This window comes from Pristiophorus japonicus, chromosome 2 (genome assembly GCF_044704955.1).
Source record: "Pristiophorus japonicus isolate sPriJap1 chromosome 2, sPriJap1.hap1, whole genome shotgun sequence".
Lineage (NCBI taxonomy): Eukaryota > Metazoa > Chordata > Chondrichthyes > Pristiophoridae > Pristiophorus > Pristiophorus japonicus.
The window spans coordinates 25,890,050-25,908,877 of NC_091978.1; the positions used below are offsets into that span (position 1 = coordinate 25,890,050).

The 18,828-nt window shown below is 47.0% G+C and overlaps 1 protein-coding gene across 1 annotated transcript in view; it reads left to right on the top strand.

Annotated features, from left to right (window-relative positions):
• The window catches only part of rpia (ribose 5-phosphate isomerase A (ribose 5-phosphate epimerase)), a 47,708-nt gene extending 29,931 nt beyond the window's left edge, over window positions 1–17,777 (top strand). The window contains exons 8-9 of the mRNA XM_070861347.1: window positions 7,089–7,188; window positions 16,351–17,777. Coding sequence (XP_070717448.1) covers window positions 7,089–7,188; window positions 16,351–16,448 — 198 coding nt within the window. The 3' untranslated portion in view covers window positions 16,449–17,777. The remainder of the gene's footprint in view (window positions 1–7,088; window positions 7,189–16,350) is intronic.
• The last annotated feature ends 1,051 nt before the right edge of the window (window positions 17,778–18,828 follow it).

Here is an 18,828-nt window from a genome sequence, read left to right on the forward strand (position 1 = left end):
AACTCTCATCCAATACTCACCTTGCAGATCAGAGCAAACCTGTCGATCTTTGGATCTCTTTTTAAGGAGCCCTTTTGAGAGACTAATCTGGTTTAAAAAAATAATGTAATATGGAGCATCTCCAGTGCGTAGTAAGTCAATTGTCTCGAACAATGGTATAGGGGTATGGCAGCACAGAGTTTATTTTACTGAACTAGTAATCCAGAGGACTAATGTACGCGAGTTCAAATCCCACCACTGCAGGTGGCGAATTTAAATTCAGTTCAGTTCATAGAATCACAGAAATCTACAGTACGGAAGGAGGCCATTTCGGCCCATCGTGTTCGCGTCGGCCGACCAAGAGCTATCCAGTCTAATCCCACTTTCTAGACCTTGGTCCGTAGCCCTGTAGGTTACGGCACTTCAGGTGCACATCCAAGTACTTTTTAAATGTGATGAGGCTTTCTGCCTCTACCATCCTTTCAGGCAGTGAGTTCAACATACCCATCACCCTCGAGAAATAATTTCCACCCATATCTCCTCTAAACCTCCCCCTAATTACTTTAAATCTATGCCCCCTGGTTGTTGACCCCTCTGCCAAGGGAAACGGGTCCTTCCTATCCACTCTATACAAGCCCCTCATAATTTTATACACCTCAATCAGATCTCCCCTCAGCCTCCTCTGTTCCAAAGAAAACAGACCCAGCATCTGCAATCTTTCCTCATAACCAAAATTCTCCAGTCCAGGCAAGATTCTTGTAAATCTCCTCTGCACCCGTTCCAGTGCAATTACATCTTTCCTGTAATGTGGTGACCAGAACTGCACGCAGTACTCCAGCTGTGGCCTAACTAGTATTTTATGCAGTTCGAGCATAACCTCCTTGCTCTTGTATTCCATATGCCTTCTTAACTACCTTATCTACCTGGCCTGCTACCTTCAGGGATCTGTGGATCTGCATAGAAATTAGATGAAGGAGTAGGCTATTCGGCCCTTTGAGCTTGCACCACCATTCAATATGATCATGGCTGACCATTCAACCTCAGTACCCCTTTCCTGCTTTCTCTCCATACCCCTTGTTCCCTTTGGTCGTAAGGGCCACATCTAACTCCCTTTTGAATATATCTAACAAACTGGCCTCAACAGCTTTCTGCGGTAGAGAATTCCACAGGTTAACAACTCTCTGAGTGAAGAAGTTTCTCCTCATCTCGGTCCTAAATGGCTTATCCCTTCTTAAACTGTGTTCCCTGGTTCTGGAACACCCCAGCAACGAGAACATTCTTCCTGCATCTAACCTGTCCAATCCTGTCAGAATTTTATATGTTTCTATGAGATCCCCTCTCATTCTTCTAAACTCCAGTGGATAGATAGAAACATAAAAACATAGAAAATAGGTGCAGGAATAGTCCATTCGGCCCTTCGAGCCTGCACCACCATTCAATAAGATTATGGCTGATCATTCCCTCAGTAGCCCTTTCCTGCTTTCTCTCCATAACTCCTGATCCCTTTAGCCGTAAGGGCCATGTCTAATTCCCTCTTGAATATATCCAATGAACTGGCTTCAACAACTCTCTGCGGTAGAGAATTCCACAGGTTAACAACTCTCTGAGTGAAGAAGTTTCTCCTCATCCCAGTCCTAAATGGCCTACCCCTTATCCTAAGATTGTGTCCCCTCTGGACTTCCCTATCATCGGGAACATTCTTCCCGCATCTAACCTGTCCAGTCCCGTCAGAATCTTGTAAGTTTCGATGAGATCCCCTCTCATCCTTCTAAACTCCAGTGTATAAAGGCCCAGTTGGTCCAGTCTCTCCTCATATGTCAGTCCCACCATCCCGGGAATCAGTCTGGTGAACCTTCGCTGCACTCTCTCAATAGCAAGAACGTCGTTCCTCAGATTAGGAGACCAAAACTGAACACAATATTCCAGGTGAGGCCTCACCATGACCCTGTACAACTGCAGTAAGATCTCCCTGCTCCTACACTCAAATCCCCTAGCTATGAAGGCCAACATACCATTTGCCACCTTCACCGCCTGCTGTACCTGCATGCCAACTTTCAATGAATGATGAACCATGACCCCCAGGTCTCGTTGCATGTCCTCCTTTGCTAATCTGCTGCCATTCAGATAATATTCTGCCTTCGTGTTTTTGCCACCAAAGTGGATAACCTCACATTTATCTACATTATACTGCATCTGCCATGCATTTGCCCACTCACCTAACCTGTCCAAGTCACCCTGCAGCCTTTTAGCGTCCTCACAGCTCACACCGCCACCCAGCTTAGTGTCATCTGCAAACTTGGAGATATTACACTCAATTCCTTCATCAAAATCATTGATGTATATTGTAAATATCTGGGATCTCAGCATTGAACCCTGCGGCACCCCACTGGTCACTGCCTGCCATTCTGAAAAGGATCCGTTTATTCCGACTCTCTGCTTCCTGTCTGCCAACCAGTTCTCTATCCACGTCAATGCATTACCCCCAATACCATGTGCTTTAATTTTGCACACTAATCTCTTGTGTGGGACCTTGTCAAAAGCCTTTTGAAAATCCAAATATATCACATCCACTGGTTCTTCCTTGTCCACTCTACTAGTTACATCCTCAAAAAGCTCTAGAAGATTTGTCAAGCATGATTTCCCTTTCATAAATCCATGCTGACTTGGACCGACCTTGTCACTGCTTTCCAAATGCGCTGCCATTTCATCTTTAATAATTGATTCCAACATTTTCTCCACCACCGATGTCAGGCTAACTGGTCTATAATACCCCGTTTCTCTCTCCCTCCAGTCTGTAGGAACTGATCCATAGAATGTTGGAAAATGATCACCAGTGCATCCACTATTTCTAGGGCCACTTCCTTAAGTACTCTGGGATGCAGCCTATCAGGCCCTGGGGATTTATCGGCATTCAATCCCATCAATTTCCCTAACACAGTTTCCTGACTAATAAGGATTTCCTTCAGTTCCTTCTTTTCGCTACACCCTCGAACCCCTAGTATTTCCAGAAGGTTATTTGTGTTTTCCTTAATGAAGCCAGATCCAAAGTATTTGTTCAATTGGTCTGCCATTTCTTTGTTCCCCATTATAAATTCACCTGATTCTGTCTGGAAAGGACCTACGTTGGTCTTCACTAATCTTTTTCTCTTCACATATCTATAGAAGCTTTTGCAGTCAGTTTTTATGTTCCCTGCAAGCTTCCTCTCATACGTTATTTTCCCCCCTCCTAATTAGACCCTTTGACGTCCTCTGCTGAATTCTAAATTTCTCCCAGTCCTCAGGTTTGCTGCTTTTTCTGGCCAATTTATATGCCTCTTCCTTGGATTTAACACTATCCCTAGTTCCCCTTGTTAGCCACGGCTGAGCTACCTTCCCCTTTTTGTCTTTACTCCAAACAGGGATGTACAATTGTTGAAGTTCATCCATGCAATCTATAAATGTCTGCCATTGCCTATCCACTGTCAACCCTTTAAGTATCATTTGCCAGTCTATTCTAGCCAATTCATGTCTCATACCATCGAAGTTACCTTTCCTTAAGTTCAGGACCCTAGTCTCTGAACTAACACTGTCACTCTCCATCTTAATAAAGAATTCTACCATATTATGGTCACTCTTCCCCAGGGGGCTTCGCACAACAAGATTGCTAATTAGTCCTTTCTCATTACACATCACCCAGTCTAGGATGGCCAGCTCTCTAGTTGGTTCCTCGACATATTGGTCTAGAAAACCATCCCTAATACACTCCAGGAAATCCTCCTCCACCGCATTGCTACCAACTTGGTTAACCCAATCTATATGTAGATTAAAATCGCCCATGATAACTGCTGTACCTTTATTGCACGCATCCCTAATTTTTTTGTTTGATGCCATCCCCAAGCTCACTACTACTGTTTGGTGGTCTGTATACAACACCCACTAGCGTTTTCTACCTTTTGGTATTCCGCAGCTCTACCCATACCGATTCCACATCATCCAACCTATAATGTCCTTTCTTACTATTGCGTTAATTTTCTCTTTTACCAACAACGCTACCCCACCTCCTTTTCCTCTCTGTCTATCCTTCCTGAGTATTGAATACCCCTGGATGTTGAGTTCCCAGCCTTGGTCACCCTGGAGCCATGTCTCCGTAATCCCAATTATATCATAATCGTTAATAGCTGCCTGCGCAGTTAATTCATCCACCTTATTACGAATACTCGTCGCTTTGAGGCACAGAGCCTTCAGGCTTGTCTTTTTAACACTCTTTGTCCCTTTAGAATTTTGCTGTAATGTGGCCTTTTTTGATTTTTGACTTGGGATTTCTCTGCCCTCCACTTTTACTATTCTCCTTTCCATCTTTTGCTTCTGCCCCCATTTTAGTTCCCTCTGTCTCTCTACATAGATTCCCATCCCCCTGCCATATTAGTTTAACCCCTCCCCAACAGCACTAGCAAACACTCCCCCTAGGACATTGGTTCCGCTCCTGCCCAGGTGCAGACCGTCTGGTTTGTAATTGGTCCCACCTCCCCCAGTACCGGTTCCAATGTCCCAGGAATTTGAATCCCTCCCTGCTGCGCCACTACTCAAGCCATGTATTCATATGAGCTATCCTGCTATTTCTACTCTGACTAGCACGGCACTGGTAGCAATCCTGAGATTACTACCTTTTGAGGTCCTACTTTTTAATTTAACTCCTAGCTCTATAAATTCAGCTTGTAGGACCTAATTCCACTTTTTCGTTGGTACCTATATGCACCACGACAACTGGCTGTTCACCCTCCCCTTCCAGAATGTCCTGCACCCGCTCCGAGACATCCTTGACCCTTGGACCAGGGAGGCAACATACCATCCTGGAGTCTTACAATAGAATCCCCTATCACTATCGCTCTTCCACTCTTTTTTTCTGCGCTCCTGTGCAGCAGAGCCACCCACGGTGCCATGAACTTGGCTACTGCTGCTCTCCCCTGATGAGCCATCTTCCCAAATAATATCCAAAGCGGTATATTTGTTTTGGAGGGAGATGACCGCAGGGGACTTCTGCACTACCTTCCTACTCTTGCTCTCCGTAATGGTCACCCATCTCCTACCTGCCTTTATAACCTTTACCTGCGGTGTGACCAACTCACTGAACGTGCTATCCACGACATCCTCAGCATTGCGCATGCTCCAGAGTGAATCCCTCTGCAGCTCCAGTGCTGTCATGCGGCATAACAGGAGCTGCAGCTGGATACACTTCCTGCACACATAGTCGTCAGGGACACTACAAGCATCCCTGATTTCCCACATGGCACAGGAGAAGCATGACACGGGTCTCGGCTCTCCTGCCATGACTTAACCCTTAAAATAACCTAATGTGGCAACAATGTCAAAGGTTTCTTACTGACAAGATAAAGAAAAAAGAAAAACTACTCACCAATCAACCAGCCAATCACTTGCCCTCTTGGCTGTGATGTCACACTTCGTTTTCTTTTCCTCCCAGGTCGGGGAGTCAGCACTGGTGGGGAAAACAAGACAAAGCAACACCTCCCGCTCCCACTTTCCCGAATTCTCCCACTTACCAAATTCTTACCTTTGCACTCTGACCTGCCACTGCACTCCAAGGTCCCTTTGTCCCTCTACACTTTTTAGTGTCGTACCATTTAATGTGTATTCCCTTGCCTTGTTAGACCTCCCCAAATGCATTACCTCGCACTTATCCGGATTGAATTCCATTTGCCACTGTTCTGCCCACCTGACCAGTACACTGATTATCTTCCTGCAGTCCGCAGCTTTCTTCTTCAGCGTCAACCACACAGCCGATTTTAGTGTCATCTGCAAACTTCTTAATCATACCCCCAACATTCAAGTCCAAGGGCCGAATGACCTAATCTCAGCTGGGTGATTGAGGGTGGGGGGGTAACTGTAGGATTGCTAGATTGGATCTCGGCACCCCTGGGTTAGGGAAGGGGAGATTGACCATTCCGGCTGCTGCACACTGTGCAATGGACCATGTTGGAGGGGCTATGTGTGAGGAGAGACGGAACTTGGTCAGACTATGTGCTTAACTTCCCATTCCCGTGGCCGAATACCTTACTGATATTCCTTGTTCAGGCTTCCGCACAGACAAATCGCCGCTAGAGTGAGGCCTCAGTAAGGGGCCAAGCATGTGAAAGAAAGGACTTTTATTTATATAGCACCTTTCCCGACCTCAGGAACATCCCAAAGCTGAGGAAGTATTATTTATCCGTTCATGGGATGTGGACATCGCTGGCAAGGCCAGCATTTATTGCCCTTGAGAAGCTGTGGTGGTGAGCCACCATTTCAGAGGGCAGTCAAGAGTCAACCACATTGGAGTTACACATCGGCCAGACGGGGTAAGGGCGGCAGATTTCCTTCTCTAAAGAACATCAGTGAACCAGATGGGTTTTTATGACAATCTGATAGTTACATGGTCACCATTACTGATGCTAGTTTTATATTTTATTTAATTTAATGAACTGAATTTAAGTTTCCCAGCTGCCATGATGGGATTTGAACGCGTGTCTCCGGATTATTAGTCCAGACCTCTGGATTACTAGTCCAATAACATAATCACTATGCATGCATCTCTTTCCCCCCCCCCCCCCCTCCCCCATGTATGTATTTGTCATTGTCTTCATGTACATAAAGCAGCAGCCAATTTGTGCACAGCAAGGTCCCACAAACACCAATGAGTTCTGGTTTAGTGATATTGGTTGAGGGGATAAATATTGCCCAGGACACTGGGGAGGAGTCTCCTGCTCCTCGTCTTCAAAAAAAAAAAGCTATGGGATCTTTTACATTCACCTGAGAGGGCAAACGAGGCCTCGGTTTAACATCTCATCCGAAAGGTGGCACCTGTGACTGAGCAGGTACTCCCTCAGCACTGCACTGGAGTGTCGACCGAGATTAAGTGCTCAGGTCTCGAGTGGGACTCGACCCCACAACCTTCTGAACTGTGAGGCCAGAGAGCTGCCCACTGAGACCAGGCTGACTCCTGTGGAGCTACATCGCAGCAACTCGGCATCTTGGAGAGGGTTGGCGGAAGCCCCTTCTCTGGGCTGGAGAGGACCTGGGTCTGTGTGGATTGTGGGATGAGGGAACTGTTTCAATGTGTTGGTGGTTTATTCCAGGGACCGGTGGTGACGGACAATGGCAACTTTATCCTGGATTGGAAGTTCAGTAACATTTCCGACTGGAAAAATGTGAATGTGGGCATTAAAATGATTCCAGGTAGGGAAATTGTTACGGTTCTACCCCGGCTTTAATCTTTGTATTCAGTCAGCAGTTACTCATACCTGTGTCCCAAACTTCAGTTATCACAGTCATTTTTACCAGTGCCCATGACATGCCTACTAATGGGAATATGGGAATGTACAGAATCAGCCATGATCGTATTAAATGGCGGAGCAGGCTCGAGGGGCCGTATGGCCTACTACTGCTCCCATTTCTTATGTACAGAATCAGGAAAGACCATTGCACATATCAGATAGGTCTGAGTTCAGCGGGAGGTCAAGAGGCGGAGCGGCAGTGTCCCAGGCCTACAAAAGGCCAGCATGAGTCGGGGGGGCCCAGCGGGAGGTCGACAGGCGGAGCGGCAGCGTCCCAGGCCTACAAAAGGCCAACGTGAGTCGGGGAGGCCCAGCGGGAGGTCAAGAGGCGGAGCGGCAGCGTCCCAGGCCTACAAAAGGCCAACGTGAGTCGGGGAGGCCCAGCGGGAGGTCGACAGGCGGAGTGGCAGTGTCCCAGGCCTACAAAAGGCCAGCGTGAGTCGGGGAGGCCCAGCGGGAGGTCGACAGGCGGAGTGGCAGTGTCCCAGGCCTACAAAAGGCCAACGTGAGTCGGGGAGGCCCAGCGGGAGGTCGACAGGCGGAGTGGCAGTGTCCCAGGCCTACAAAAGGCCAGCGTGAGTCGGGGAGGCCCAGCGGGAGGTCGACAGGCGGAGTGGCAGTGTCCCAGGCCTACAAAAGGCCAACGTGAGTCGGGGAGGCCCAGCGGGAGGTCAAGAGGCGGAGTGGCAGTGTCCCAGGCCTACAAAAGGCCAAGCTTGTGCAGCTGCAGCGGGGAGAGGAAGCAAGAAAGAAATCAAAAGGTGATGTCACAGCCAAAGGTGTAAGTGATTGGCTGGTGATTGATAAGTAGCTTTTCTTTTTCTTTTTATATCTGTAAGTACCCTGTTAACATTGTTGTCGCCAAATTAAGTGTATCTAAGGGTTAAGTCATGGCAGGAGAGCACGGACATGTGATATGCTCCTCCAGTACTATGTGGGAATTCGGGGACACTTCCGGTGTCCCTGACGACTACGTGTGCGCGAAGTGTATCCGCCTGCAGCTCCTGACGGACCGCGTTGCAGAATTGGAGCTGAAGGTGGATGCACTCTGGAGCATCCATGATGCTGGGAATGACGTGATTAGTACGTGTAGTGAGTTGGTCTTATCGCAGGTAAAGGGTTCACAGCCAGATAGGGAATGGAAGACCAACAGGAAGAGCAGTGCAAGGAAGGTAGTGCAGGGGTACCCTGCGGTCATCCCCCTGCAAAACAGATACACCGCTTTGAGTACTGTTGAGGGGGATTGACTCATCAGGGGAGGGCAGCAGCAGCCAAATTCATGGCACCGTGGCTGGCTCTGCTGCACAGGAGGGCAGGAACAAGAGTGGGAGAGCGATAGTGATAGGGGATTCAATTGTAAGGGGAATAGATAGGCGTTTCTGTGGCAGCAACCGAGACTCCAGGATTTGTTTGCCTCCCTGGTGCAAGGGTCAAGGATGTCTCGGAGCGGGTGCAGGACATTCTAAAAAGGGAGGGTGAACAGCCAGTTATCATGGTGCACATTGGTACCAATGATATAGGTAAAAAACGGGGGGATGAGGTCCTACGAAACGAATTGAAGGAGCTAGGAGCTAAATTTTAAAAGTAGGACCTCAAAAGTAGTAATCTCTGGATTGCTACCAGTGCCACGTGCTAGTCAGAGTAAGAATCGCAGGATAGTGCAGATGAATACGTGGTTGAGCAGGGAGGGATTCAAATTCCTGGGGCATTGGAACCGGTTCTGGGGGAGGTGGAACCAGTACAAACTGGATGGTCTGCACCTGGGCAGGACCGGAACCAATGTCCCAGGAGGACTGTTTGCTAGTGCTGTTGGGGAGGAGTTAAACAATATAGCAGGGGGATGGGAACCAATGCAGGGAGACAGGGAAACAAAATGGAGACAGAAGTAAAAGACAGAAAGGAGATGAGTAAAGTGGAGGGCAGAGAAACCCAAGGCAAAAAACAAAAAGGGCCACTTTGCAGCAAAATTCTAAAGGGTCAAAGTGTGTTAAAAAGGCAAGCCTGAAGGCTCTGTGCCTCAATGCGAGGAGTATTCGGAATAAGGTGGACGAATTAACTGCGCAGACAGCAGTTAACGGATACGATGTGATTGGCATCACGGAGACATGGTTCCAGGGTGACCAAGGCTGGGAACTCAACATCAAAGGGTATTCAACATTTAGGAAGGATAGACAGAAAGGAAAAGGAGGCGGGGTGGTGTTGCTGGTTAAAGAGAAAATTAATGCAATTGTAAGGAAAGGCATTAGCTTGGATGATGTGGAATCGGTATAGGTGGAGCTACGGAACACCAAAGGGCAGAAAACGCTAGTGGGAGTTGTGTACAGACCTCCAAACAGTAGTAGTGATGTTCGGGAGGGCATCAAACAGGAAATTAGGGGTGCATGCAATAAAGGTGCAGCAGTTATCATGGGTGACTTTAATATGCATATAGATTGGGCTAACCAAACTGGAAACAATATGGTGGAGGAGGATTTCCTGGAGTGCACAAGGGATGGTTTTCTAGACCAATATGTTGAGGAACCAACTAGGGGGGAGGCCATCTTAGACTGGGTGTTGTATAATGAGAGAGGATTAATTAGCAATCTCGTTGTGCGAGGCCCTTTGGTGAAGAGTGACCATAATATGATGGAATTCTGCATTAGGATGGACAATGAAACAGTTAATTCAGAGACCATGGTTCAGAACTTAAAGAAGGGTAACTTTGAAGGTATGAGGCGTGAATTGGCTATGATAGATTGGCGAATGATACTTAAGGGGTTGACAGTGGATGGGCGATGGCAGACATTTTGAGACCGCATGGATGCACAACAACAATTGTACATCCCTGTCTGGCGTAAAAATAAAAAAGGGAAGGTGGCTCAACCGTGGCTATCAAGGGAAATCAGGGATAGTATTAAAGCCAAGGCAGTGGCATACAAATTGGCCAGAAATAGCAGCGAACCCGGGGACTGGGAGAAATTTAGAACTCAGCAGAGGAGGACAAAGGGTTTGATTAGGGCAGGGAAAATAGAGTATGAGAGGAAGCTTGCAGGGAACATTAAAATGGACTGCAAAAGCTTCTATAGATATGTAAAGAGAAAAAGGTTAGTCAAGACAAATGTAGGTCCCCTGCAGTCAGAATCAGGAGATGTCATAACTAGGAACAAAAAGAAATGGCAGACCAATTGAACAAGTACTTTGGTTTGCTATTCACTAAGGAGGACACAAACAACCTCCCTGATATAAAAGGGGTCAGAGGGTCTAGTAAAAAGGAGGAACTGAGCGAAATCCTTATTAGTCGGGAAATTGTGTTGGGGAAATTGATGGGATTGAAGGCCGATAAATCCCCAGGGCCTGATGGTCTGCATCCCAGAGTACTTAAGGAGGTGGCCTTGGAAATAGCAGATGCATTGACAGTCATTTTCCAACATTCCATAGACTCTGGATCAGTTCCTATGGAGTGGACGGTAGCCAATGTAACCCCACTTTTTAAAAAAGGAGGGAGAGAAAACAGGGAATTATAGACTGGTCAGCCTGACATCGGTAGTGGGTAAAATGATGGAATCCATTATTAAGGATATCATAGCAGCGCATTTGGAAAGAGGTGACATGATGGGTCCAAGTCAGCATGGATTTGTGAAAGGGAAATCATGCTTGACAAATCTTCTGGAATTTTTTGAGGATGTTTCCAGTCGAGTGGACAAGGGGGAACCAGTTGATGTGGTGTATTTGGACTTTCAGAAGGCTTTCGATAAGGTCCCACACAAGAGATTAATGTGCAAAGTTAAAGCCCATGGGATTGGGGGTAGTGTGCTGACGTGGATTGAGAACTGGTTGGCAGACAGGAAGCCAAGAGTAGGAGCAGATGGATACTTTTCAGAATGGCAGGCAGTGACTAGTGGGGTACCTCAAGGTTCTGTGTTGGGGCCCCAGCTGTTTACATTGTACATTAATGATTTAGACGAGGGGATTAAATGTAGTATCTCCAAGTTTGCGGATGACACTAAGTTGAGTGGCAGTGTGAGCTGCAAGGAGGATGCTACGAGGCTGCAGAGTGACTTGGATAGGATAGGTTAGGTGAGTGGGCAAATGCATGGCAGATAAAGTATAATGTGGATAAATGTGAGGTTATCCACTTTGGTGGTAAAAACAGAGAGACAGACTATTATCTGAATGGTGACAGATTAGGAAAAGGGGAGGTGCAACGAGACCTGGGTGTCATGGTACATCAATCATTGAAGGTTGGCATGCAGGTACAGCAGGCGGTTAAGAAAGCAAATGGCATGTTGGCCTTCATAGCGAGGGGATTTGAGTACGGGGCAGGGAGTACAGTTGTACAGGGCCTTGGTGAGGCCACACCTGGAGTATTGTGTACAGTTTTGGTCTTCTAACTTGAGGAAGGACGTTCTTGCTAGTGAGGGAGTGCAGGGAAGGTTCACCAGACTGATTCCCGGGATGGCGGGACTGACCTATCAAGAAAGACTGGATCAACTGGGCTTGTATTCACTGGAGTTCAGAAGAATGAGAGGGGATCTCATAGAAACGTTGAAAATTCTGACGGGTTTAGACAGGTTAGATGCAGGAAGAATGTTCTCACTGTTAGGGAAGTCTAGAACCAGGGGTCACAGTCGAAGGATAAGGGGTAAGCCATTTAGGACTGAGATGAGGAGAAACTTCTTCACCCAGAGAGTGGTGAACCTGTGGAATTCTCTACCACAGAAAGTTGTTGAGGCCAATTCACTAAATATATTCAAAAAGGAGTTAGATGTCGTCCTTACTACTCGGGGGATCAAGGGGTATGGCGAGAAAGCAGGAATGGGGTACTGAAGTTGCATGTTCAGCCATGAACTCATTGAATGGCGCTGCAGGCTCGAAGGGCTGAATGGCCTACTCCTGCACCTATTTTCTATGTTTCTATAAGATGCGATACATTATTATTTCTCAATTATTTCTCTCTCTCTTTCGTTTGCACATTATCCTGTTCCACTCTTGTGTGCTCACTATCTCTTGCACTTCTCTCTCTCTCTCTAGTGCTCTCCCTATATCTCTTTTACACGTGTTCTTCCATGCACTCTTTCTCGCTCTCATTCACGAGAGCGCATGCTTCTGCATTCCCTTCTGTGCCAAATATTCATATCCCGTTCTCTTGTCAACTTATTGACATAAGCCATTTGTTCCCAATATTTGCCACTCTCTATGAAGTGGTTGATCTAAATTGTCCGTTGATCTTCGGAGTCCGTACACATGTGCATCATGAGGGCAGCAGGTGCACAGGAACACCATCACCTCCAAATTCACCTCCCAAGTTCTCCAAGTCCCACACACCTTCCCAACTGGGATCAATGTTCTCTTTAAGCTGTGCGGTCGGGCAGCGCTCTGCGGGTCCCGTGCAGCCAGCTCTGGGGGTGCTGTGCTTTGTGCATAAACGCAAAAGGTTAAGGTGTAATTTTAAAAGCAGAAAATGATGAACTACAGTACGAATAGTTTAAGAATTACATGTAGAATATAATGTCACTTTTTTTATATGCAGATTATTTTTGTGTTCTCTCAATCAAAAAACACACGAGTTTTTTATTTTTTTTTATTTTGGTAATGTCATTAGATGATCCAAGTATATATTTATATGGGCTTAAAGGGGAAAAACTGCGCGTGCGCGAAATTTAGAATAGGCCGCGCAACCACTTAAAGGCACTGCGCGGCAAAGGAAATATAAGGGGGAATGTTGACTTGGAAATATATCGCCACTACTTCATCGTCGCTGGGTCAAAATCCTGGAACTCCCTCCCTGACAGCACTGTGGGAGTACCTTCACCACACGGACTGCAGCGATTGAAGATCGGGAACGGTAGCGCAGTGGTTATGTTACTGAAGTAGTAATCCAGAGACCTGGACAAACTTCAGTTCAAATCCCACCTTGGCAGCTGGGGAATTTAAATTCAGTTATTAATAAAGCTGGTGTCAGTAATGGTGACCATGAAACTACCGGATTATCATAAAAACCCATCTGGTTCACTAATGCCCTTTAGGGAAGGAAATCTGCTGTCCTTACCTGGTCTGGCCTATACATAGAAACATAGAAAATAGGTGCAGGAGTAGGCCATTCGGCCCTGCAAGCCTGCACCACCATTCAATAAGATCATGGCTGATCATTCACCTCAGTACCCCTTTCCTGCTTTCTCTCCATACCCCTTGATCCCTTTAGCCGTAAGGGTCATATCTAACTCCCTCTTGAATATATCCAATGAACTGGCATCAACAACTCTCTGCGGTAGAGAATTCCACAGGTTAACAACTCTCCTGAGTGAAGAAGTTTCTCCTTATCTCTGTCCTAAATGGCTTACCCCTTATCCTTCGACTGTGACCCCTGGTTCTGGACTTCCCCAACATCGGGAACATTCTTCCTGCATCTAACCTGTCCAGTCCCATCAGAATTTTATATGTTTCTATGAGATCCCCTCTCATTCTTCTCAACTCCAGTGAATACAGGCCCAATCAATCCAGTCTCTCCTCATATGTCAGTCCTGCCATCCCGGAAATCAGTCTGGTGAACCTTTGTTGCACTCCATCAATAGCAAGAACATCCTTCCTCAGATTATGAGACCAAAACTGAACACAATATTCCAGGTGAGGACTCACCAAGGCCCTGTACAACTGCAGTAAGACCTCCCTGCTCCGATACTCAAATCCCCTAGCTATGAAGGCCAACATACCATTTGCTGCCTTCACCGCCTGCTATACCTGCATGCCAACTTTCAGTAACTGATGTACCATGACAACCAGGTCTTGTTGCACCTCCCCTTTTCCTAATCTGTCGCAATACAGATAATCTGCCTTCGTGTTTTTGCCACCAAAGTGGATAACCTCACATTTATCCACATTGGGCAAATACATGGCAGATGCAGTATAATCACCTAACCTGTCCAAATCACCCTGCAGCCTCTTGGCATCTTCCTCATACCGCCACCCAGCTTGGTGTGATCTGCAAACTTGGAGATATTACATTCAATTCCTTCATCTAAATCATTGATATATATTGTAAATAGCTGGAGTTCCAGCACTGAGCCCTGCGGCACCCCACTAGTCACTGCCTGCCATTCTGAAAAGGACCCGTTTACCCCGACTCTCAGCTTCCTGTCTGCCAACCAGTTCTCTATCCACATCAGTGCATTACCCCCAATACCATGCGCTTTAATTTTGCATACCAATCTTTTGTGTGGGACCTTGTCAAAAGCCTTTTGAAAGTCCAAATACACCACATCCACTGGTTCTCCCTTGTCCACTCTACTAGTTACATCCTCAAAAAATTCTAGAAGATTTGTCAAGCATGATTTCCTTTCATAAATCCCTATGCTGACTTGGACCGATCCTATCTCTGCTTTCCAAATGCGTTGCTATTTCATCCTTAATGATTGATTCCAACATTTTCCCCACTACTGATATCCGGCTAACCGGTCTATAATTACCCATTTTCTCTCTCCCTCCTTTTTTAAAAAGTGGTGTTACATTCGCAACCCTCCAGTCCATAGGAACTGATCCAGAGTCGATAGACTGTTGGAAAATGATCACCAATGCATCCACTATTTCTAGGGCCACTTCCTTAGTACTCTGGGATGTAGACTATCAGGCCCAGGGGATTTATCGGCCTTCAATCCCATCAATTTCCCTAACACAATTTCCTGCCTAACAAGGATTTCCTTCAGTTCCTCCTTTTCGCTAGACCCTCAGACCCCTAGTATTTCCGGAAGGTTATTTGTGTCTGTCTTCATGAAGACAGATCCAAAGTATTTGTTCATTGGTCTGCCATTTCTTTGTTCCCCATTATAAATTCACCGGATTCTGACTGCAAGGGACCTATGTTTGTCTTCGCTAATCTTTTTTTCTTCACATATCTATAGAAGCTTTTGCAGTCAGTTTTTATGTTCCCAGCAAGCTTCCTCTCATACTCTATTTCCCCCCTCCTAATTAAACCCTTTGTCCTCCTCTGCTGAATTCTAAATTTCTCCCAGTCCTCAGGTTTGCTGATTTTTCTGGCCAATTTATCTGCCTCTTCCTTGGATTTAACAATATCCCTAATTTCCCTTGTTAGCCACGGTTGAGTCACCTTCCCCGTTTTATTTTTACTCCAGACAGGAATGCACAATTGTTGAAGTTCATCCATGTGATCTTTAAATGTCTGCCATTGCCTATCCACAATCAACCCTTTAAGAATCATTTGGCAGTCTATTCTAGCCAATTAACATCTCATACCATCGAAGTTACCTTTCCTTGAGTTCAGGACCATAGTCTCTGAATTAACTGTGTCACTCGCCATCTTAATAAGGAATTCTACCATATTATGGTCACTCTTCCCCAAGGGGCCTCGCACACAAGATTGTTAATTAGTCCCTTCTCATTACACATCACCCAGTCTAGGATGGCCAGCCCTCTCGTTGGTTCCTCGACATACTTTTCTAGAAAACCATCCCTAATACACTCTAGGAAATCCTCCTCCACCGTATTGCTACCAGTTTGGTTAGCCCAATCTATATGTTAGTTAAAGTCACCCATGATAACTGCTGTACCTTTATTGCACGCATCCCTAATTTCTTGTTTGATACTGTCCCCAACCTCACTACTATTGTTTGGTGGTCTGTACACAACTCCCACTAGCGTTTTCTGCCCTTTGGTATTCCGCAGCTCTATCCATACAGATTCCACATCATCCAAGCTGATGTCCTTCCTTACTATTGTGTTAATTTCCTCTTTAACTTGCAACGCTTCCCCATCTCCTTTTTCCTTTCTGTCTATCCTTCCTGAATATTGAATATCCCTGGATGTGGAGTTCCCAGCCTTGGTCACCCTGGAGCCATGCCTCAGTAATCCCAATTATATGTGACTCCAGACCCACAGTAATGTGGTTGACTCTTAACTGCCCTCCGAAATGGCCGAGAAAGCGGCTCAGTTGTATAAGGCAGCTCACCACTACCTTCTCGAAGGCGATTGGGGATGGTCAATAAAGGCCGGCCTTGTCACAAATCCCATAGAATTAAGAACTGAAATGTTTGTGAATGTGCTGTGCTTCTAAACGCTGTGTGTGCCCCTGCAGGAGTGGTGGAGACCGGTTTATTCATCGGCATGGCGGAGCAGGTTTACTTTGGCCGGCAGGATGGGTCGGTCTCCTGCCGAGGCAGACGTTCAGACTGACGGAGAGCGAGAGGAACAGCGGCCATCGCCTCGCCTTAAACGTTCTGATCCTGCTCCGTGACGAGTTGTCCTGCCAAACATCATCTTCGCAATGGTTTTGTTTTTGAAATTGTTTACGCTGTTTGAATTTTTTTTAAATGGAAGTAGCCACAGGCAAGTGCTCTGCTCTTGCTCGTGTGGCTAATCACGCCTGCCTTATACTGAGTTATTTTATCTGGGGGAGGGGACGGTCGCCACTGGGTAACACAGCTTCCTGAGCGCTCCGCTACCTTGAAGTAACCAAAGCAGTGTTGACCTTGATGACCAGGGCCGAGAGATGGACCGGGTCGCCTCCCTTCGGGAACCCTTTTCAAACGGTGCCCGCGGATCCGAGCTCACCGAGCGGGGTCACCACATTCGGGAGAGGAGGAGGAGGGGACGAAAAGCACCAAAGAATGGTGGAAGAGCCAGTAGGTTTCGGTACTCGAGGGCACACATGGGCCACAGGCCCCCTCAGTGTCCGATCGTCTCGTGTGACTGGAACGTCACTGTCCCGTTCCCCCCCCCCCCGCCCCCGTCACTTCAAGTCCTGATGGTTTTGCCGAGCTGCTGATTTGGAAGAGAACTGAGTCAACGTCCATTTCACACCACCGTTTGACTCTGGGGAGACGCAAGCGTTTTTCGTCCAGTTTGTTTGCGTTACTGAGCTCAGCGACTCCTCCCGGCCCTTTCTACCCAGATACCGGTTATCGGCTTTACGTAATAGTTCGAAAGAGCGAGACGTTAGTATTTGTGTTCACGCAAGGGGGCGGGGTCCTGATGGTGAGAGACTCCCTCCGACCTCAGTGTGTGCACCAGTTCACTAGAAGCGGAGATGTCTGGCTGTAGGGAAAGCCTGCGTATTAGCAGCATGTTTGATGCACTTTGAACCAGCCATGACTGACTTCGATTGAACTAGTTTGGCATTTACAGATGCTCATGTGGCCATCCAGTTGTCTCGAGCCGAATCACTGTGGCCAGCCCCATGACTGCCTTAAAGCACCGGTCGCCTTGGTATTGCTGGGTTTAAAAGCGTTGGGTTTAACTGTTTTAACGTTTTGTGCTATAACACCTGGCTGAAGCTGTCTCTGTTTTATGGTTGCCATGTTTTCTGAGCACCCTCGGTTAACCGGGTTTAGCAAAAACAAAATACTCTTTTATTTTAATATATAAATGTATCATTTTTGAGATTCGCCACTCTGATTGTATTTCCCCCTGCGGTGTGGCGTGTGTTTTATTTTGGTGCAACACTTTTAAATGGATCGACGAACATATCTTTTATACGTTCAATAAAAAAGAATGTGACCCTTACCTGCCTGTCTTTCCCAGGAGTGTGTGTCGAGCCCCTACTCTTTCTGTGTTCATCGTATATGGACTTGCGAAACTGTGTCACTTTTTTTATTAAAGGCCATGATTAGCTCACTGGGTTTGCTCAGGGATTAGCAGCATTGTCCAGGCTTGTGTGAGTTACCTGGTCTCTGGGTATTCTGGCCAAGTGCGGGACACCCTTCTTACCAGCAGAAGAAATTGAGGGTCGATGTGTGGCTTCGCGTTTGGGTTCAGGAAACCAGCCTGGGACAGTTGTACTCCGTGTATCTTTTTGAATACCAATCTCTTCGCCCCACACCCCACTCTGCCCCCTCCCTCGAGACCACCGGTGGGTGGCGTGTTACAGTCCCGTGTCCAAAAGGTAGCCCCATTGGTACCTCCCCGTGACCTATGAACCCGAGTGCACCATCCCCAAGATGCACTGCAGCAACTTGCCAAGGCTTCTTCGTTAGCACCTCCCGAACCCTCAACCTCTACCACCTCGAACCACTCCAGGGACTTGAGCACATAAATCTAAGCTGACGTTCCAGTGTAGTGCTGAGGGAGTGCCGCACCGTCAGAGCTGCCGTCTTTCGGATGTGACGTTAAACCGAGGCCCTGGCTGCTCTCTCAGGTGGATGTAAAAGATCCTAGGGCACTATTTCAAAGAGGAGCAGGGGAGTTATTCCCTGGTGTCCTGGCCAATATTTACCCCTCAACAAAACAAAAACATTATCTGGTCGTTATCACACTGCTGTTTGTGGGAGCTTGCTGTGCGCAAATTGGCTGCTGCATTTCCCGCATTACAACAGCGACTACACTCCAAAAGTACTTCATTCTCTGCAAAGTGCTTTGAGACGGCCAGTGGTCGTGAAAGGTGCTATATAAATGCAAGTATTTTAGAAGGACAAGGGCAGCAGGCGCATGAGAACACCACCACCACCTCCACGTTCCCCTCCAAGTCACACACCATCCTGACTTGGAAATATATCGCCGTTCCTTCGTCGTCTCTGGGTCAAAATCCTGGAACTCCCTCCCGAACAGTACCTTCACC